Raw genomic sequence first — 21,684 nt, 5'->3', positions numbered from 1 at the left:
TACCTGGTGTGTAAATATTGTTAGGACTTATTAGAAAAAACAGGTAAAGAATAATCAAAACTGATGTCTGCCTACAGTTGGCTAGAAAGCCTTGGGGCGAAATGATTCATTTCAGCAGTTTAGTCTTTCAGCTGACAAGAGCTGCGTGTTTGGGTACATCACCCATTCTATTTTGGCACTCTAAGGCTCAAAACTTCACTGAATTGCTGTCATTATATTGCAAATGCTTTTTTTTCAGTACACGTTCATGAAGTTTGGACTGGGAGATGGAAGAGACCTGAAAAAAAATAATAAAGGAATTCATAGCTGTTGGCATGTTTTTCTGCTTGATGCAGTTTCCTAGATCACTATGGTCCAGTCTTCCTGTGGAAAAGGAAAAGGTGGCTATTTGGCCACCTCTTGCCAATTAATCATAGACTAGAGGTTGAAGGAAATCTACAGCATCCTTATGAATAGTGTATAGAACAGAGTATAAGTGATTTTTTCCCCAGGCATCGACTGGGAAGCCATTACTGCATTTTTATCCACGTAAACAGAGGCTATGAATCTACAAGAATAAATAAGATGCGTGCTGCTCTCATGGTGTAGAATTTGACTTGCAATGCTGTGTGGGGAGAAAAAGCTCCTTTACATACTTTGATTACTAGAGAATCATAAAGACTCTGATTCAAGTCACATGAGACATTCATATTAATCAAAACAAAGGGGTCCTATAATTGAATTAGTACAGGATAAATGCTGAGTCCAATTTAATAATTTTGCCTTCAGCAGATAGACACAGACATCAACAGGATGCATATGTTTCTTAGATAAGTCATGCCTTTGTGTAAAAAGGCATGCAGATGCCTTTTGCATGCCCAAAGTGCAATTCCACACAGGAAATATTTATGAACCAGTGGTTCCAGATAAGGTTAAGCAGGCAGGTTTCCAGGTGCATGACCTGTAGGTTTAGAAAGATCAATAGGCGTGCACTGTTATTTTTCTGTGATATTTTTTTAAACTGCTCAACAATGCTTATCACACTCGAATCACGCTAATGTCAAGTAATATTGGCCGTTGGAGTGTGCTGCTTTCAGTACACTGCGTTAGAGTAGTGTAGTTAGAAGGAATCTTCCTACTGAATTTAATTTTTGTTACTCTTAATGTTATGCAAAGGCGAAGTGTGAACCTCAGTGGGTAAATGTGTAACGTCACTGCTCAGAAACTCCTAACTTTGTTGTCTTCAAGCTTTAATTGTCAGCTTGATCTGTCTCTTCAATTACAAAATGAAAATTGTGTCTACATATAGAAATAGCCTTTATCATGTTGCTTGTTTTTTTCTCCTAATTTAATAATAAAATATAGTATTTGTACAGTATTTAGGTCAAACTAGATGCTGGAAATTCTTTCTTTAACCACACTGTTTGGATTTTTCTTTTACAGAAAATTGAAAACCTCAAAGAAACCACCAGTGTAAGTTGCTTAATTTTTTTAACTACTACATAGATTCTGAAAAGTCGTCTTGTTTTCTTATGGAAGATTCTAAAGTTTGTTACAGAAAAGTGTTTTTTTTTAACTGTACAAGAGAAAGTTGGCGTTTATTTTGCTTTCTTGAAGGATGAGGAATTTTCAAACTTTGTAGTCAGAGCTGGAGTAAAAGAACCCTTAATTTCACTAATTCCAGGCAGGAAATGTTGGTGAGCAGTCTGTCTTTTGGTCAGATTTCAACTTTGCATCTTAGTTCCATAGAAATTTGAAACTGAAAGAGCTGATTTTTCTTGAAGTGAAAAAAAGAGGTTATGATTACCTTTTGATAAATCCACATTTTTTCCAGCAGATACTTCTGATAAGAAGGCACTTCTTATCACAGATACACTCTTTAAAAGAGGCACATGATAGGGATCTCTTCTTAACTCTACTAACATTGAAAACTTGCTTCCCCTTCTGATCTTTTAAAACTTTTTATTTGATGTCGTTGCCTACAAGGAGGAGAATGGATGCTTTGCTCAAAGACGGTTCCTTTCTATCATTCTGTCTGGTTTGTTCCATCCCTTCAGCTCATTTTTTCGGACATTCACTTTGGAATGAGTGTTGAGATGTTCTTCTATATCTATGTTATTGGAACGGGGTCTGGTCTTCCTGCCTCCGATTTTCCTTTTGTTCTTGCTGCTAACTAAGTTTGATGTCTGGTGGCCTTCTCATCAGCTTGGTTTATGCAGTTGAAAGCTACTTGTCTGCTCCAGGCCTCTTCCAATCCTTTCCCAGTATTTCTTCACATCTGGTAAGTGATAGGGATGTCCTGTTTCTGTAACTGTTGTGGAAAACGACCACTTTGCCTTGAATTAATTTTCTTTGAGTTCTGATAAGTCAGTATCCTCCTCTCCCGTTAAAGTTTGTTATCGTTATATTATTCTATCTTTTTTAAAATCTTTCTTGCATTATCTCTTATGTTCAGTCTTTTACAGGATCTGTTTCTTTCTTGAATGCTTCCAAACTCTTTCACAGCACTTATCTGTCATCTTTCACTGCTGTCCTCATCTTCCTTCCTTTCTCACCTGTCCATTGCTTGAAGTAGTACTGAATGGATTACCCAGGGCAATGGAAAAATCTCTCGACAATGTGGATTTCAAGGAGCACAGTATAGAGTCAGCATGGGCACCACTGGATTTTTGATTTCTTTTGGCAGCTCTTGGATCAGACCAAGGCTATCTCTCGTAGAGCCCCATTCTGATGCATGCTCTGGTTTCTAGGAATTGATATTAGGTCCAGCAGTGTAACATCAAAGCAGCAGCCTGGTTGCGGTGCCGTATGCAGACTTATGTCTAGCATCTTAGAATCATAAAATCATAGAATAGCCCAGGTTGGAAACAACTGAAGACCTGTAGTCTAACCCCATGCTCGGAGCAGGGTCAGCTAGAGCCAGGTTGCTCAGGACTTCATCCAGGTGGGTTTTGAATAACTCCAAGGACAGACTGCAGTCACTCTGGGCAGCCTGTTCCAGTGTTTGATCATCCCCACAGTAAAAAAATAAAATAAAAAAAAAAAATCCAGGTCTTTTTTTGTACTTGCCCTGAAGTGCTCTACGGGCTCAGACAGCTCTCTGGGAGTCTGCTGGAATTTAGCAGAGCTTATTAGTGCTGATTGACTGTGAGCCAGACCTTTGCTGCTTTACCCAGGATGTTGGGACAGGTAACGGCTGTGGCTCTGTCCTGTCAGTTGTGCCCAGCACGGACAAAATGCAACCAGCATGGCCCAAGCTAATTCAGTGTAGAGCCCTTGGTTTTCAGGAAACATGTTGCAGAAACACATCAGCCAACTCTCTTTCTCAGGAAGGCAAACCTTCTTGCTCATTTCTTTATTTTCTGTTTCCCCATTTTGTCATCCCAGATCTCTCTATATGCTGATGCTAATGTTTTCCAGTGTTCCTTCTTCATGCTTACTGTCCCTTCTGCGCCACATGTTCAGCTCTTTCTCAGGGACTCTGCTGTTCTCCTATGACTGTTATTTTCTGTAAAGTATCAGAACTTAGGCTGTCTAATCTTGTGCAGGGTTCCCATTATCTTAATCCTAATTATCTTCATTACTTTTTCTTCTTCCCTTCCCTCCTTATCTAAAGCTTAGAGAGAACTCATCAAGTATGTAAATGAGGGGTATCTCTAATTAAAACTAAATGAATTAGTAATGCATAAATGTGTTAGATCCACCACTTGCTTAGGATTTGCTTTCTTGCATCTCTTTGAAAGTTTGAAGCTGACTTCTATTTCACTCTGGCATCCTGTGTTTTATGTGGCTTTCGGAAACTTCAGTGGGGGGTGGAGGGAGGGAGAGCAGGGATTCTGTGGAAGTGAGTGTCTGTTTACTGTTCACCAAATACTTCCGTTAATATTTTATGTAACTAATTAAAATACTTGTAAACAAAACGTTGTAACATGCTGATATACATTTTTCTGTTTTCTCTTGTTTTCTTAGAGCATGGTAGAATCAATAAAACACTGCATTGTGTTGCTACAGATCGCTAAAGTAAGTATGCTTTAAATCATTTTGAATTTTTATTATATGGCGTTAATCTGTGTGAGAACTTTTTTTTTTTCCCTCTGACATTTGAAATCTAAGAGTGCACTCTATGTGATCCAGGATATATGTCCAAAAAATGGTATACGTTGATTTCTGCTACTGCTTTAATGAAGCTTCCAAAATCCTGAGTTCCACAGAAGACAGTTGTCAGTATTCCTATTGACAGTTGTGGTGATGACAAAGCCTTTTTTTCATTAGAGAGAGACTTTCTTTTGCAGACTTTTCAGACTAAGTCAGAACTTCAACAAATGTAAGGTTAGCAGAATATAAACTTAATGGAACTAACTATTCTTTCTGTTTCATTTAAGGATGTGACTAGCATAAATAGGAAAAGGGAAAACGGTGATGTTATTAATCTAAACTGGTCTGTCAAAGTTTTTAATAGGACTGAAGTTCTTCACCATGTTGGAACTTCTTGAAATAAGTTGTATGGTTTGAGAATGCAATATGGTAATGTACTTAGGCTTTTCACTGTAATATTTTGTTACTTTGTAAATCTAGTGAGATTTGGAAGATTTGGATTCCCTTTTTTTAAATTTTTTTGGTCAAGGTCTGCACTTATAGAGTTTTATGTACTGTATTTAGGATATGTTAACTAAAAGATGCTAATTTATGTGTCAGGAGTGAAGGAGGGCGGTGTTCTGCAAAAAATTATGCTTTTTGAGAATTTAACACTATTAGAACACATTCTGATTTATTCAGGAATAAGTATAGGCTCTTTATTTTTGCATTCTAGATTGATCTTTTTATAACTTTCAAATATAATACTGTTGTTTATCATCATTGTAGATACCATGTATATTTTACAAAATTTTGAGTCTAGTGAAAATTGAAGTATTTGGAACCTTGCGGGATCAGGTTCCTTTGGAGGTAGAAGTCGTTAGGTATTGTTGCATATTTTTGTGGAATTCAGGTTTCAAATCAGTAGCTTAAAAAGAGGGTTACATTTTGAAGGAAGAGTACGTTAATAAGTTTATACAAAGCCAAAAATACCTTTACAAGTAGTAACGTACATGGAAATAGTTTTGTGCCACATCACTCTAGAGCTAGAACAGTCTATGTGTAAGGTATGGTGATGCCATCTGAATCTTTAACAGTAGTAACAGCAAGAGGAACCTTGACAGCACCTAATAGTTTGCTGTTACGTAGTACTGAGTATATTTAGAGGTGCTTTAGAATAATGAAACTGGTAGATGATGTGTCATTCTTTGGGGGTTTGGAGGAGTCAGTTAGAGATGGATTGGATGGTAGTTTGCTGGTTTTCTTACATGGATGTATGGGACTTGCAGTGTTAAAGTAGCTGTCGGACAAACCGTGCGCAACAAATGATGTGCTCATTTTTTGCTACTTCTACATAAATGCATTTGATAGTTGTTATTTCCAGAAAGGTTTATGCAATTAGTAGCAGAACTGAAAGAGCGAAGTTACAATCTCCATTTCAGATTCTCGATCAAAGCTGGTAATAGTGGCTGAGTTAGCTTTTTTTTACCATTGAATATCAAATCCCACTTCTGCTATGTGTTACGGGTAAGTTTAGGGGGTTAAGAACCAATATGCTTGCTTTTCTTGCACTGATTCTAAGCATATCATTTTGAAGTTGGTTAGGTAGTTTGCTGAGAATGGACAAAATGGAGCTTGTAGTGGCAATTGTAGTCATTTTTGATCAGGCTCAGTGCTTTGCTGATCCAGCTGCCATATAAGCAAAACATAGGTGGAATCTGGGTCTCGGGAAAACGCCAGAACTCTCAATTTCTGTAACACTGAATCAGACTTTGAAGTTCTTCCTTCTGTCCTAGAAATTAATACAAACCTGTCCATTTACACTGGTTAATAAATTTTGATTTTTTGCTAAGGAATAATCATATCTAAAGATCTTGAGGAGCTAGTGAAGATAAGGTGCTTTAAATGAGTGGTTTATGCAAAGCTAATTGGAAAAGTTGATTCACATATAGTGAATAACTACCCTCTATGAATCTTCCTGCTATTTTAATAACCTCTTCTGCTTCATCTCTTCATCTTCTTCCTGTCTCTCTCTTAGGCAAATGTACTTATTGACTACATGGCATTTCTGTCCCATCCCCTTCCCCCTTCCCTACCTGTGTTGGTACCTGATTTCGTACTGCATTAGGTAATTAAAAATACAATGCTTTTTTTTCCTTTTTCTTTCTCTAACAGTTCTGTTAGTTGCATGTCTATGAAGTTTTATGTATGTAAAAAAAATATTGTGCCTCACTGATAGCCTTCTGTTCTCCAGTATCTAACCTTTTAAGATTCTGGAAGTCTTTTTCCCCAAATCTGTTAGGCAAGTATCGTTGCTGACTTACACTACTGAAATTAAATTATATTATTAACACATGCAGACACACCCCTGCCTTTTTACTTCTACAGTGCATTTCTCATTAGGAGACAGATGTCATTACCTCTTTTTTTTTTTTTTGCATGCCCTGAAAATTATCACATTTCTGTACACTTCAGAACTTCTCTCTGTTTCCAACATATAGCCATATGTTCTAACATATAGCCAGAGCATAGTCATCTTCTTTGGAGGTATTCAAAACCTGCTTGGATGTGATCCTGTGTAACGTGCACTGGGTGACCCTGCTGGGCAGGGGTTTGGACCAGAAGATCTCCAGAGGTCCCTTCCAACCTCAACCGTTCTGTGATATATTATTTGGATTATTTTGATATGGAATATACTCTTTTGGTGTGTTGAGGCAAACAGGTTTTCTTATTGTGTGTTGAGCTGAGCTGTTTCACAGATGAAAACGGTCTGTGTTAGGTTTTGGGCAGTTAAATCTTCATTAAACTCGCTGGTAAATGAAGGGTGTAATCACGCCACTTGTGTTTGAGGTGACCCAAGGCGCATTTTGAAAATAATGAAGCAAATACCACATGTGCATGTATTACAACATTCTCACGTCCCCAAAACCAACCCAGCCACACGGAGCAGGAGGGGTGGGCACGGTGGTCGGTGTGTGTGAGCCCCGTGTGTGGTGTGTGACAGCTCCAGGTGCCCGGCTCGCTGCTACCCGCCTGTACGTGTAAGTCATGGTCCCTCAGCGCCTTGGCACCCTGCAGTCTTACAACAGAAGGAAGAATTACATGTTTTATGAAGTAGCTCTTACAGTTCAGATATTTAACTTTACATCTTTGCCTTCCCTTGTTTACTCTGTCATCTCTGGTTGCTTTTACCTGCCCACCTCTGTGGCGTTCCTCCCCTCAGTACCTCATCGACACGCCATGTCGCTGAGATAGGACAGCGAGGGGTGGTGCGAATGTATGAGGCTGCTTTGTCCTCATTTCTCAGGTCTTAGAGGTGATAGCATAACGTGCAAAGTTGGTGTGTTGGGGGGGAAAAAAGTCAATATATTTGGACTATCCTGGTGGTTTTCCTTCTTTGTTTGTAAGCTGACAGCCTGATGGAATTCATTGCCCTTAGCGTTTTTGTTTTTTTATCATGGGCAGCCTTGCTTAAGAAATGCCAACTAGCAGACATGAGATTTAAGCAGCCTTTTGCCAAGTGTATAACTTAAGGGTATATAAAGTGTTGAAACATGAGTATGTGCTAACTCTGTTAATGCTATTTACAGCTTTTTTAAAAAATATTTCTCGATCCTCTTCATAACTTTAACAACTGGAAGTCTGGGGAAATAAGGTTTACAGAAAGGAAAACTGAACTGATAGACTGGCTAATAGGAACTTTACAGAAGAAGTGAAGAGATTTGGCCTGGCGTTCAGTAAATTTAAAATGTAATACTGTCACCGGTACAGTGTTAAGCCTGTGCTAGCTGTAGTTTGGTATTAATTTGCCTGTTGCTAGCGTGATTTCCCCTGATGACAGTTTATTTCATGCATTGCCTGCTCTTTTGCATATGCTTCTAGGCAAAAACAAACAAACAAAAACACATGCTAGACTGTAGATAATACAAAAAGGTTTAAAAATCTAATAGATATGAGAGCAAAAGTTCAAAATGTTTTATTTATAAAGGCATTTTTGCCTTTTGAAAGCAAAAAATGCTTCTAAAAACTTATTCTCTATGCCAATTGTTGTTGTTCAGAAACCAAGAATGTCGTGTATTCAGGGACTCACTGGTGCTATAGACCATGTTTCAGGGGACTCTTAGCTGTTTGGGAATGACGTACACTGTAAAATGTGACTGTATTCAGCAGTGTAGAAGGGATATTTTTAAAGTTATTTGAGCTTGTTTGAACAGATCCTGAGAAAACACTAATCTACAGAGGTGCAGTGATAATGTATAGAGCTATTTCTTAGTTTAGTTTAGTTACTGTATCACATGGTGAGGAACACTAACATTTAATGGCTGAAAATGTAAACATTCCTGGGAGAAGCTTGCTGTTAGAGCACTCACATAGCACAGAACTGATAAGTCATGCAAGATTGATATGTTGATATTCTTAACATTTTTTCCTTAAGGACCAAAATAATGAGGAGAAGCACGCAGATGGACTTATAGTAAGTTTAAATCTAATCTTTATCTCCCTTTATTTCTGCAGAACATGTGAACAGAGACCTGAATTTCCACTCATTTTACAACATACTTCTTCCTTTCTCTAATATACTGCTTCAAGTGTCTCGTTAAAATTACTGTTGAGTCATTAGCTGCTGAGGTTGGCTAACACCCTTGCCATTAGAAAATGTAATGACCAGTTTTATGCTGAGTGTCTTAAATGGCAGTATTATGACTGAACACCTAGATAAAAATCTGCCATATAAACAGAGGAAAGGGAAATTACTGGGATATAAATAGTCCAGTGTTCCATCTGAGTATCTTTATGTATGAAATAGATGAGCTATCTATGTGCTTCAAGTAGTTTGTCTTCTCTGCAGTGCTGCTGCTCGTTTGGCCCAGCTGTATTCTGTCTGTTAAGCAATGTCTCTTCTTTAATCCAACTTCTGCATTCTCAGTGTAACTTCTCTTCGGTTTTGTCACATGTGACTTCTTTTTCTTTGTTCTCGATTTGTCACTTGAGTACATTTCAGATGCTTTTAATAGCAGATCGGTTCAGTAAAACATAACTGAAAATTATGGTTTGTTTTCATTACAGCTGACAGTAATTCCCAAGCTTTATTTGTCTCTCCATTATATACAGCTTACTGGTATGGTTTTCTGATGTGAACTTTGGCGTAAAGATGCAGATAAAATGCTTGTAAAATATACAACTACCCTGTGTCACATAATTCAGGTGTTCATGTAACAGAGCAGGTTCTGTTGCATGCCCCGAAGACGAGAGATCACACAGGTCTGGCTACAGCAGTTCCCTGTGGTAGGGAAGATGTGGATGGAAGATCTGCAACTTGGAAATTTCATACAGATACTACAACCTAACATAGTCTGAATTTGATTAGCCACCACTCTAATTGTCGGTGGGCTGGCTTATGCCGAAAAAATGTATTGACTGATGTAGCAGTGGTCGTGAAGGCTGAAATTTTGATGCTATTGAGATCAACATCAGCTTGGGTACGAAGGTCAGGATTTCATTTTAAACTGAGGCAGGAATGTTTGATGCCATGGTGGAATCACAGTCTTGTTCTTTCTACGTGGTTGTTTTTAAATTGTTGTTAAAATCAGAGTACTGTACTTTTATATCTGCCTTAATTTGTTTCAAAACCATGGAGGCACGCCCCAAAATATCTAAGGAGAAACTCCAGTTCGTGTTGTGGAGTGGAGAATTATTTAAGAATAAGGTTACAATCCTACATACAAAGTCAAAGATTAAGTTACTTCAATTTTTTTATTTTATTTTTTATCACACCAGTGTTCTATATCATACATGTTATTAGTTTCCCTGAAAACCTAGGGGAGATGGAGATAGCAGTAGTGTCCTGTGTATCGTAGGACTGTCTCAGTTCTTAAGTCTCTCAGCTCTCAAAACAGGATCATAATTTTGAACTGTGAAGTTTGTGGGACAGGAACCTGCCCGTGTTGCATGCGTAATTGCACAACCAGTTGGAGTAATGGCTTAGGGAGGTTGGTTTTATGTTGGGATGCCGTGGAGTAACAGTAAATGTACTGGGTTATTTATTTGCACACCAAAAAGTGACAGCAACAGAAACTTGGAAAGCAATTTTTATGCCTCTTTTTGTAACTGGAGGTTTTTTAAGATAACCAGGGAACAATAATTTTGTTTTTAATATGAGAGAAATTCTGTGCTATTAAAAAAAATCTTCACAGCTTCACTGGTTTTTAACATGGAATAAAGTTCCGAATAGTGGTTATCCAGGAGAAGAGGCAAGAACGCAGTCTGCCTGTTGTAGGAAGATGGGAGGAAGAGGTTAAAAGGACTCCATTTCCCTCAGTCTGCATGCACGTGAAAATTCATAGTCTGAAGGGAGGGAAGAGCAGTTGGAAACTTCTAAATGTTTTAATAATCTAAGAGGATATAAATAAGCACACAGATTAAATTTAAAGGCAAAGCTCATCTAGCTTTTTTTTTTTTAGCCATTTTTTTGGGGGTTTAAAGTAGAACTCGTATTACTTGCTGGGCTTGATATCTTTAAATTGAAGCATGGTAGCAAGACCTAACAAGCAGGCAAAGATCTTCACAGTTCTGATGTAGATCAATGTTTTTTAATTGCAGGATAAATGGAAAAGGATTAAATGCCTCTTATCCAATTAATAGCCCAGAACAATATCCAAATTCTGGTTGTTGCAAGTAAACCTACTTGGAACAGAAAGAAACAATGCTTAGATGATAACAAAAAGTCAGTGAAGCAAGGCAAAATCTTGCCAGTTTGGATTAAAAGGCGTTGCAGTTCAGATTTCTGAGAGGTCTTTGCTGTATAAAAGCCAAGAACTCATCCTGAAGTCAGTGAATAACGAGTCGAGTTGGTGCTTTGCTTTCAAAGTGCCCATGTTCACGAGTAGATCGAAATGTCCTTTACTGGAGATGCTCTGAAAACTGTCAACTTGCATTCAAATGAATTTTGGCAACAAAGTGGCTCTTCCTGGCTGTAAATGTGCTGATGATTCCTGATTTAATTCATGGGTTGATTTATTATGGTCTGGACAAATTAATTCCTGAACAAAATGTCTTTAAACTACTGATTACCTATCCTGATTTTTGCCAGATGATTTATGTCTTATCTTTCTGCTCTTTGCATGCAGTATTTATTAATGGACGTTGAAAGGAATACCAGAAGCTAGAACTTGAAATAAGAATTCTTTATAAAACTAGTAAAATTTGTAGCAAATTCAGTTTAGTATATAAAAATTTGTGCAAAGAATCAAACTATTACAGTTCTGAACGTATTTCTCATGTCCTCAGCTGTCGATTTGTGTTTCGCTTTCTCTCTCAGGAATTTGCTGTCTTGCATTTGAGCAAGCAAGAATTTGCTTTCTTGTGCTCACAGTGTTCTTATTATCTATGCTTGCTTGTTGTTTGTTTTTTTTTGAGGAAAAAAATGTGCTTTTGTTTCTTTTATCTCAGAGCACTATAAACCCCGTTGACGCAGTCTATCAGCCCAGTCCTTTGGAGCAGCCGGTGATCAGCGCAATGCCTTCCCAGACTGTTATACCTCCAGGTATGCTCTACAGAGACAAGCTCGGTAGAAACGTTAACGAACAAGCGGGATGCAACTGTGCTCTAGATGGAGGGGCTGCAAACAGGTGGAGAGCTTCTGTGAGAAGCTTCTGTGTCACGCTCTGTGTCACATGTAGGGGTGCCCACTGCACGTGGTGGTAGATGCTCACCACAGTGGTGCAAAGGAAGGGAAGGGAGTTAGTGCCACTAGTTCTGTGGATAAGGTGATCTGTTTTACTTGTTCTAAGTTATCTGCCTATGTTTCTAATATACTTTCTTAGAATAAATGAAACTACAATTTTGGGAAAATAGAAGTGCATTCTAGCTAACTAACGTCAATTTTTAAAATGCCATCTTTGCTTCACAAAGAAAAAAAAGTGTTAGCTGACAACGATGGAAGCATGTTTTTTCTGAGCGGCTTTTGTAGGCAAGGATTTCTTTTTTGAAGGCCAGTTGAAATAATGTGGAATCTCTTTCCCAACAAAAGTATAATTCTCATATTTCAATGTGACTTTTGGGTTTAACATATCAAACTATGCCCTAGAACCCGCTCAGTTATGCAAGTCAGAGCAGCGACCCTCGTCTTTGCCAGTGGGACCTGTAGTAGCATCACTTGGAAATCAGACTCCAACACCAAATAGTACAGGTACAGTTCTGTCTGAATGTCTGACTGGTGTACAAGAAACTGAAACTATGCTTTCTGTATATGCTTTTCCTTCCTCAACTTTGACAGTTTTTTGTTTGTTTGATTGATTGTTTAAACCTGTAATGTTTAATACTCTACAGGAAGTGGGCAATCAGCACCGAGCAGCAGCCTCACTTCTCCAAGCCATGTCAATCTTTCTCCGAACACAGTTCCGGATTTTTCTTACTCAAGCAGTGAGGATGAATTCTATGATGCTGATGAATTCTATCAGAGCAGTTCTTCCCCAAAGAGATGTATAGAGTAAGTAGCTGAAAGAACGCAGTGTATGCTGAATAGTTTGGTTGGTTGGTTGGTTGTTTTTTTTAAAATCTCCAAGTTCATGGCTTGTCTACTTGTAGTCATTACTTAAGCTAAATAAGCAAACAAGATAGATTGGCTTAAAAAAGTCAATCTACTCTTTATGCAACAGAATAAAAATACCTTATCCCCAAGCACAGCTGTCTGTCAGGGATGCAGTTTCCTCCCCTGTTCCTTTCCATTCCATCAGACGTGTATGTTGACAAAGCTTTTAACGCACACTGAACTAGGGAAGCCACCAGCTCAGAGAATTAGTCTGAGACTACCAAGTATTTCATATCTGTTTGTTTCATAAATAACTAATTACTTGTTGCATTAATTAGAAAAACAAGACAAACAAAACCTTTAAGTTGCTGCCTCTCCCCAAAGTCTCTATTTATTCTTCTTTTTTATTAATCAGAAAAATAATTTTAAGAGATGCTAGAGTTTTATTGAATTAGTGTGCAGCACATGTAATAAGGCCTGTCAGTAACCTCCTTAGGAAATTGAAGCCTATGTGTATCAACTTATAATAATTCGGTTTGAATTTGTTCATTGTGAATCTCGAGTCCTTATTACTCTTCTTCAGTTCTTCAGGTTCTGCTGCAGTCCTGACTCGCAGCAGCACAGGAAGTAGTTTGAAACGTCCGGATACCACAGAGTCCCTCAATTCTTCCATGTCGAATGGGACAAACGACGCTGGTAAGTGGATTGCATGAACTTTCAGTAAGGAGCTCTCGATTGTTCATCTATCTGTAAACTGTGTCATTAATATGATCGTAAGTATGTGACAAGATACTTGTGGAAAATGGTTTATCTACTGGTTGTCGTTGTTTTAACTAAGGAAAGATTGTTGAATTGTGAAATTTGAAAATCTTAGTTTTATGAATAAGGCCTTTCTGACAGCTAAAAATATTTATATGCTAGTTAAATGTAGACAGTCTTTGAAGGTTTAGAGAAAAAAACATTTTTGTCTTTCTAGATCTCTTTGATCCTCCTGATGATAGAGATGATGATGGGGAAGGAGAATCAGTGGAAGAACATAAGAGTGTTATCATGCATCTCTTGTCACAAGTTAGATTAGGAATGGATCTAACAAAGGTAAGCTTGCCAGCTGTTCGTGGGGAGGGAGGTGGTAAACTGAGGTCCGTATGAATCACTTTAATATTAAAGTGATAACCTAACTTTACAGTGGTTCTTACGGCTAGTTAAGCTTTAATCTCTCTAGCATGGTAATTGTTTTTTAACTGGAATTCTTACTAGGAGAGGAAAAAAGAGTGCTGAATAAATACGTTCAACTGCTAAAATCTGATTGGGAAGGTAGTTTGCTATGGAAAGTAGACGTTTGTTTTAGGAAGTTGAAGGACACGTAAAACTTTACTACTGCATACAGCGTCCCTCTTACCCCAAAATTACAGGCACTCCAAAGATCAGGTTCAAAAAGAATGAATCTTCAATATCCCACTGTAAATATATATATATATATATATACACACACACACATATATTTGTATTTTTTTATATATATTTTAAAACACTACACATAGGACTGGCAAATAATGAGCTGGATATTTCCTGAACGTGATTCATGTTGGCATCTGTCTTAACGCTGCATGAACACCATTCAAAGTGTTGATCTTTCTAGTCAGTTTGGTTAAATTTAAACAACTAATTCCAGATAGAAAAATAACAGAAGTAATAAATTCTACCATCATTTTCCTTAAGTAGATGACTTTAACTGTCCAGTCTGGAACTTACAATAGACAACAAGAAGATACATATTCCTGGGGAAGTAGCCAGCAGCTCACAGATAAACTACCAAAGGTTTCTGAACTTCAGGTAGTTCTGAATAAGAATTGCTGCAAAATATGTCTGTTTTGGGAACTCCTGGAATAGTTGAAAAGTTACCCGAGCTGCCAAGAAGCATCATGAGTGTGCTTCTTGTCAGCGTTACTTTGAAATCAAGAAGAGCAATCCACACTGCTTCCCACAGTGGTTTATACCATCCTGAAGCAGACAAGAGGGTGATCCACAAGAATGGATCCTACAAATGCTGTTGTGGAAGAAAAGTGGTAGGGGACAGATTAACCTTCCTCTTGATAGAAGCACTTAAGATGATATGACTACATGGAATGAGATTTTGCCTATTAACTGCAAATTAAGTGTTCATATAGGTGAAATTAAATGATCAGTGTTACTGTAATTAAGAACAGCTTTTGATAAGCTCAGCCATGTGGTTGGATATGCCCTGAGTAGGACTAGAACATCTGTAAGACAAAAGGCAGCTCAGTTTAAATCTTTGGTTTTTTAGAAGATGCCAACTGACCTGCTTTATGTGAGAACTGTTCAGTAGGTTTGAGAACACAATCACCTTACAGGTACAGGACGCCTTGGGTGGTTTGTAAATCCAGTTAAAATTAGGGTGTAGAATGCTTTTGTGCAGGATGTTAAAATACCGTGATCTGTAAGAGCCCTTTTTCTTTACGCAGGTGGTTCTTCCAACGTTTATCCTGGAAAGAAGATCACTGTTGGAAATGTATGCTGACTTTTTTGCACATCCGGACTTATTTGTCAGGTATTCTATGTTTAAAGTAGCATTAACTGGTTCTTTTATTGTTAGTGGCCCTCATGGACTTTAAAAAATAAGTTAATAGTTTTGAAGAATAATGCGCAAGTTTTGATCTAAACTTGGAAAACGGTCCAAGTAGTCTTAGTCAAACCTGTAGCTGTGATTCTGTGATCCAAAAAGCTTCCCACATTTAGGGTATCCACTTGTATTACATGTTGCCTGTTCTTCTTTCCTGTCTTTTGTCCCGTGTAGCATTAGTGACCAGAAGGATCCAAAGGAACGAATGGTTCAAGTGGTTAAATGGTACCTCTCAGCTTTTCATGCGGGAAGAAAAGGGTCGGTTGCTAAAAAGCCTTACAATCCCATTTTGGGCGAGATCTTCCGATGTCATTGGGTATTACCAGGCACTGAAGGTGAAGATGATATGGTTAGTTTTCTAGTGGTATGTTTTCTGGTGCTTAGAACACGAGTGATTCCCAAAGCTTTATTGGTTTACTGACTGCAATGGCATATGTTGTGTTTCAGTAGCAAAATTTACAACCTGTGGCAATTTCTTAAATGATAGTTTCATCCCTCCTTTTCCCCCTTTTCTTTGGACAGAGGTTTAAAATACCATGTATAACAAAAATTTGAGCCATTAGTTTTTTTTAAGAACTATTTGACTTGTTGAAAACATTGTCCTTTTTTTTTTCCTGAACTGTTTCATAGCACTGAGTATTAATTCTCTTCTTTCCTAAATTCTGATTTGTATCAGTTCTCTGATCCCATTTATTTTTAACAATGGGGTTTCTTTCTGTCACTTAAAACCTGGAGAGCAACACATTTTTTCCAGTATATTTAATTATTGTCTTAAAATCTTTTTGTAGACTTCGAAGGGCATGAAGTCTTCTCAGATTTGGATTCTGAGCTTGGATAATACTTTACTTGTACATCTGTCTGCCCATTACTCCTCCTTTTGTATTTTACTTCGTTGGAGTATGTCTGGTTCAGTGAAGGACAAATAGCAGTGCCACTCTTGTAATCTGAAATAGCCTGACCAGTGTACGAGCTGTGCTTTCCTGTTACTACTCAAAGCCCAAGCTTTGAGGTTCAGGGATTAATCAGAGACCTGTGCGTAAGCTATGGTCAACACAGTGCCCCCACTGATTTTAGAGAGAAGTTGTGGCACTTGATATATACGAAGGGCTGTCTTTTTTATATTTTATTTTTATTATTATTTTTTAAAACACTTCATTTAGTCTTCTAAACCTGGGAAACTGCAAAAAGATATGGGAAGTGCTGTTCTAGGATACTTCCCGTAGCCCATGCGTAGTAGGTTTGAACATGATTGAGGTGTAATATTTTATCTACTTAATCTCTCTCCCTTTTCCTCCACCACTCCCCAGTTTGTTTGCCCAAATCTTTCTCTTGTTTCTAAGGTGAATGTTTGAAATCTTCTTTGCTCGCATAAAGACAGTGTTGTATTTGTCCTTCCACTACTTCTAATGATGAATTACACTTTTTCTGATTTGCCACAGGAAATGAATGGTTGTATGTGATGTATGATCTTACTAATATGCACGTCAGACTTTCTCAGAAGTAGAAATTAAAACAATTTCTGCCACCCATTTGTTATCACTTATGAAGAAATTTAATAAGTAAATATAAATATTACTTTGTAACTGGGTTTATACATGGTTTTTCGGGTTTAACTGTTGTTTCAGTATCATGGACATCTACCCAGATACATTTATAGTTAAAAACAAGAGAGTAGAAACTGTACGTTTAGAAAGCATCGTAGTTTCAGGAAGGAGTTATTCCACATTACATTAGCGAACCAACAAATACACAAAGAACAATTGGTGTATGTTTTTAGAAGCCTACTTTAAACTTGGAAGCATCCAGTTACTTTCTAGTACCACTTTCAGTGATGAAAATCCTCTCTACTATCACACAGGAGCAAGTTTCAGAAGGACCAGTTCCTTGGGTCAGTAAAAGCAGTGTAACGTTTGTGGCAGAGCAGGTCTCTCATCATCCTCCAAGTAAGTTGACAATAACTTTGCTAAAAGAGATGGCACTGGGTAGGAGCAAAAGTAAAGTCAGCTTTTGGTTTAAATTTTGGATTTAAATTTTCTCTCTGGATTTAAAAGCTGAAAGTTTTCTTTATAAACTTTTGTCATAGAGAAACGAATTGAAAATTCTGTTGCCACATAAATATCAGAGATATTTCCTGATACAGGAATTAGGAAACAACAGTATTGTTGTCTTGTGCTGCTGTTTTTAATATCTTTATCTTCAGTTTCAGCATTTTATGCAGAGTGTTTTAACAAGAGGATACAATTCAATGCTCACATATGGACCAAGTCAAAATTCTTAGGAATGTCTATTGGCGTTCATAACATAGGGCAAGGTATGTGTGTGTAAATTTAACAATAGAATAGAAATATACATGCTGCAACTAGAATTTTTATAGAAATTATTTTAAGTCATCCTATGAAACGTAAATGTTTGAAATTATGAATTTAGGGTGTACGTATCTAGGAACTGGAGATTCCTTCTGCAGACTTTGTGTGCTGAAACCACTTAGGGCCCAGTTTTTCCTGTGAAGAGCACAATTCTCCCTGCCTTCTCTAGAGGCTAGGCATTCTCAGCCTCCATGAGAAATAAAGCTCTTCACCTTCGTGAAAGCTTTTCATTATGAAAAGCTTCATAGAGTTTTTTCTGGATGTCTTTTAAATCTATTTTTTTTCCTTTGATAGGGTGTGTCACCTGCCTAGATTATGATGAACACTACATTTTGACCTTTCCTAATGGCTATGGAAGGCAAGTAAACTCCGGTATTTTCATTTTTTTAATGCCTTGTAATAGATCATGTTTAATATTAATCTCTTAAAAGGCTATATATACATGTATACATGTGTTTGTAATTACAGGTCTATTCTCACTGTGCCATGGATAGAACTTGGTGGGGAATGCAGCATTAGTTGCTCAAAGACAGGCTACAATGCTTCCATCGTCTTCCACACAAAACCATTTTATGGAGGGAAGAAGCACAGAATTACTGCAGAAATTTTGTAAGTAACTTCAGTCAATCTCAATTTTCTCTACTTAAATGCTGACGGTACTTTTAAAGTCAACAATGTGAAACAGCTATCCTCGTACTTTGGCTTACGATTACTTGTCCTGGAATGCCATTTTACAGCCAGGATTAGTGAGAGGAAAGCTGCCTAAATCTGCATCCTGGCTTGCCGGGCTCTGAAACATTCTCAGCTGCTTACCAAAAAAATTTAAGTTTTCATTCCTGAATTATCCAAAATGTATTAATCATTACCTCTCCTACTAAAATACTGAAGCAAGTCTTTTAATACTGCTGTCATGACTGCATGTCATTAAAGTTCTTGCTGCAGACTTTTATGTACTGATTTATATTTGTTTTGGTGAATTTTCCTTAGAACCCTATGCCTGTGACCAGAGCAGAGAATTCAGTGGAGAATCTCATGTTATTTAGAGATCTGCTATAATGTCAGTAAGCAGCACTGACAGAAAGAGATTCAAAACTTGGTTTTAAATCACTTCTTGACACTTCAGCATTGACACACCTCATTCTTGAACTACTGCGTGTGTTTCCCAGTAGTCTGGGGAACAAGCTTTGAGTTCTTGAAACCTTTTTAAACTTAGATTTATCACTCAATCTGTTTCTGAAAGCCTGTTACTCGTTTCCTGAACTCTAAATGCATATACAGCCCTAAAGCAAGACCTGGCTCATGTTGGAAGAGCACTTCCTTTTAATGTTTATCTAGTTGAACTAATTTATGGAAAACCTCTCACTTGCTAAGCTTTCACATTTTCTGTATTGGCAACTGACATTTTTAAGGCCTTTAGATCAGACTGTACAGCAACCAGGATAAAGTTTTGATCCTTTGGGGTCTCTCAGTTACTGTAATACAACTGAGAAATGTCTGTGTGTTCTTTTTTTTTAGTTCTCCTAATGACAAGAAACCCTTCTGCTCAGTTGAAGGAGAATGGAATGGTGTCATGTATGCAAAATACTCAACAGGGGTAAAGCAGCTTTTTTTTTCTTCATCAAAAGTGGAAGATTGTGCTTAAAACTAAACCAAAAATAAACATTAGTAGTTGGGAACTCTTGTGAAGCTGCCCAAAAGATATCAGGAATACTGAATTAAAAATAAAAGTCCTGAATTTATTTTATTTTTAAGATAATTAGATTATGTTCTTGCTATAAAAAAATCAAGAGATTAATGTTTGAAATGTATTTTCTGACAACCGGTGTATTAGAGTAGAGGGTATATAACTTTTCAGTCTAGCTAAAGAACTGATTTTTATTTCTTTAACTCTCACTAGGAGAATGCTGTTTTTATAGATACCAAGAAAATGCCTACAATTAAGAAGAAAGTAAGAAAACTGGAGGACCAAGAGGACTTTGAGTCTCGCTGGTAAGAACTTCAATTAAACTGATGAAAAACCTTTGGGTTTTTGTAGGCTAGCAGCACACAGTCTGACTGACCTGTAGCTTTTGGTCACATCCTCACTTGGAGCAAATTTACCTAGGGGGTCCAGAGAGCTTCACTACAGCCCTCCCATTTCTGGTACTATACCGTGCAGTTGTGGTTTAATATTTGTTGTTTTTATCTGTCCTTGGGATAAGTGAGGCCTACCTTAATTCAAATAAATAGTAACAACTAATAGCCAGTAGTATGTTTTTACAGCCTCGTAGCACTTCACATCTCTAAAGCAGTCTCCTTGCCATTCCATTTAACTTTTTAAGCTTATGGAAAGACGTAACCTACAACTTGAAAATAAGAGACATTGATGCAGCGACAGCCGCAAAGCACGCACTTGAAGAAAGACAGAGAGCTGAAGCCAGAGCCAGGAAGGAGAATGAGACCTCGTGGGAAACACGGGTGAGCTTTATTCAAACAGTGTAAATGTTTTCGAGCCTGTAGCATTTTACTGTCCCTTTCAACCTCAGGCATAAAAAGCTTACATTTAATTATTCTCTTCCCTCTAGTTATTCCATGAAGACGGAGAATGCTGGGTTTATGATGAGCCGCTATTGAAACGACTTGCTGCCAGTAAACATTAAGTGGGTTATAAAAACCGAACCTATTCAAGCCTTGGCTTAGCGAAGTTTACATCTGATACCAAGATAGTCATCCGTTGTCACGTACGTAACTCCTGGAGAACCTGTCCCCTCCCATTGCAGTGGTTCCTATCTCAGGGATACCGGACTTACTGATGCAGATAAACAGTTACACAAAACAGGAAACGTCTTGGCTGTGCAGTAACTTATATGGGACTCTGCTAGACTGGTAGTGTATTTGGGCCTCAAAGGCAGGCTGTTGGAGCCCTTTTACGAATGCTTCTGAAGCATGGAGAATCTGGGCTGTGAGCTGTACACTTCGAATAACCACTGTGAAGGCCATGACATTTGGTATCAGTTGCATAATATTCCTGGGTCCTACATATTTAAAAAATATAAACAACACAGAAAAAAAATGCAAGACATCGTTTAAATCTAGCTAATGTTTGCAATGTGTAAATAGGAGGATTCCTTTGATGGGAAAGTTTGTTAGAAAATGCTACATAAATGTTATCTTCCACCTGTATGATAATCAAATCTTTTGGCATTTCAGTGTCTTGCCCAAAATAACTTTGTTATTTTGAGATTAAAATGTAACCATAGATAATTCTACTCAGTGCATCTTAAAGCTTCATAAAATAGATTTTTCAAACTTCTCTTATGGACTTTTTATTTATTTCATAATAAACCTTTACAGCAAGACTGTGCAGCTGAGTGATGATCGTTTTATGTGAAAAGCATTAATATTAATTTTCCTCTGGAAGTTGCTAGACTTACTTCGTGAAGGAAATAACAAGCTAGCAAAAGGAGCAGAATTTGCAGCACCCCCAGGAGTGTTTCTGGAAACTACACTGGCCTTGCATTGCTACTAACTACCTAGCACGTGGGGAATTTTTGCCTTTCTCTGATTTAGCTTGAAGTTATGTTTGAGTAAGTAGCTGTTTGTAGCAATCAAACTATTTTTCCTTCCACAGTTAAATCTGGTTTTTATTTGATTTAATCTCAGTTTTGTTTACATACAGAAAAACTAAAAAAAAAAAAAAAAGCAGCATGAGGTTAAAGCATTGGAGTGTCATCCCTGCCCCCCCCCGCCCCACTCTTAATTCCTGCAGGAGACCTACAGCATACTCTGTGGGAAGATGCACTTACTGCTCTTAAACAACTGCTACAGCTCTGGAGGAACGATGCCCAGGACAGTGTGAACACAAAGGCAGCGCCCACCTTCAGCCAACTGGAGAGGAGACCGCGGCATCTGTGGTGGCAGGGGGCGCTCGCCCTTCTCGCCAGCTGGAATTCAGGGCGCTGCCTATTCGGAGTGACCGTGGGGGATTAATGGAAGGTTGGCTGAGAACTGCTGGAGGGAAGCTGCTTTGTCCCAGCTAACGCTACAGCCCTGATTTAATAGAAATAAATAGGTTTGTACTGGTTGTTGCAGAAAGCACCTGTATTACACGTTAC

At 37.9% G+C, this 21,684-nt stretch overlaps 1 protein-coding gene across 4 annotated transcripts in view; it reads left to right on the top strand.

Annotated features, from left to right (window-relative positions):
- OSBPL9 (oxysterol binding protein like 9) overlaps positions 1–20,935 on the top strand; it is a 62,974-nt gene extending 42,039 nt beyond the window's left edge. For 3 of the 4 annotated variants that reach the window (XM_080603287.1, XM_080603290.1, XM_080603288.1), the window contains 18 exons: positions 1,423–1,452; positions 3,949–3,999; positions 8,489–8,527; positions 11,503–11,596; positions 12,140–12,241; positions 12,382–12,541; positions 13,167–13,279; positions 13,560–13,678; positions 15,067–15,152; positions 15,399–15,573; positions 17,083–17,167; positions 17,425–17,535; positions 17,885–17,948; positions 18,059–18,199; positions 19,106–19,184; positions 19,488–19,579; positions 19,912–20,047; positions 20,155–20,935. In XM_080603287.1, coding sequence (XP_080459413.1) covers positions 1,423–1,452; positions 3,949–3,999; positions 8,489–8,527; positions 11,503–11,596; positions 12,140–12,241; positions 12,382–12,541; positions 13,167–13,279; positions 13,560–13,678; positions 15,067–15,152; positions 15,399–15,573; positions 17,083–17,167; positions 17,425–17,535; positions 17,885–17,948; positions 18,059–18,199; positions 19,106–19,184; positions 19,488–19,579; positions 19,912–20,047; positions 20,155–20,229 — 1,752 coding nt within the window. In that variant the 3' untranslated portion in view covers positions 20,230–20,935. The remainder of the gene's footprint in view (positions 1–1,422; positions 1,453–3,948; positions 4,000–8,488; positions 8,528–11,502; positions 11,597–12,139; positions 12,242–12,381; positions 12,542–13,166; positions 13,280–13,559; positions 13,679–15,066; positions 15,153–15,398; positions 15,574–17,082; positions 17,168–17,424; positions 17,536–17,884; positions 17,949–18,058; positions 18,200–19,105; positions 19,185–19,487; positions 19,580–19,911; positions 20,048–20,154) is intronic. The other variant, XM_080603289.1, reaches the window with a different exon arrangement.
- The last annotated feature ends 749 nt before the right edge of the window (positions 20,936–21,684 follow it).

The sequence above is a fragment of the Anser brachyrhynchus genome (genome assembly GCF_964034855.1).
Source record: "Anser brachyrhynchus genome assembly, chromosome: 8".
NCBI classification, from domain to species: Eukaryota; Metazoa; Chordata; class Aves; order Anseriformes; family Anatidae; genus Anser; species Anser brachyrhynchus.
Note: the sequence above shows the minus strand (reverse complement) of the source record. Positions and strands in the feature narration are given on the sequence as shown.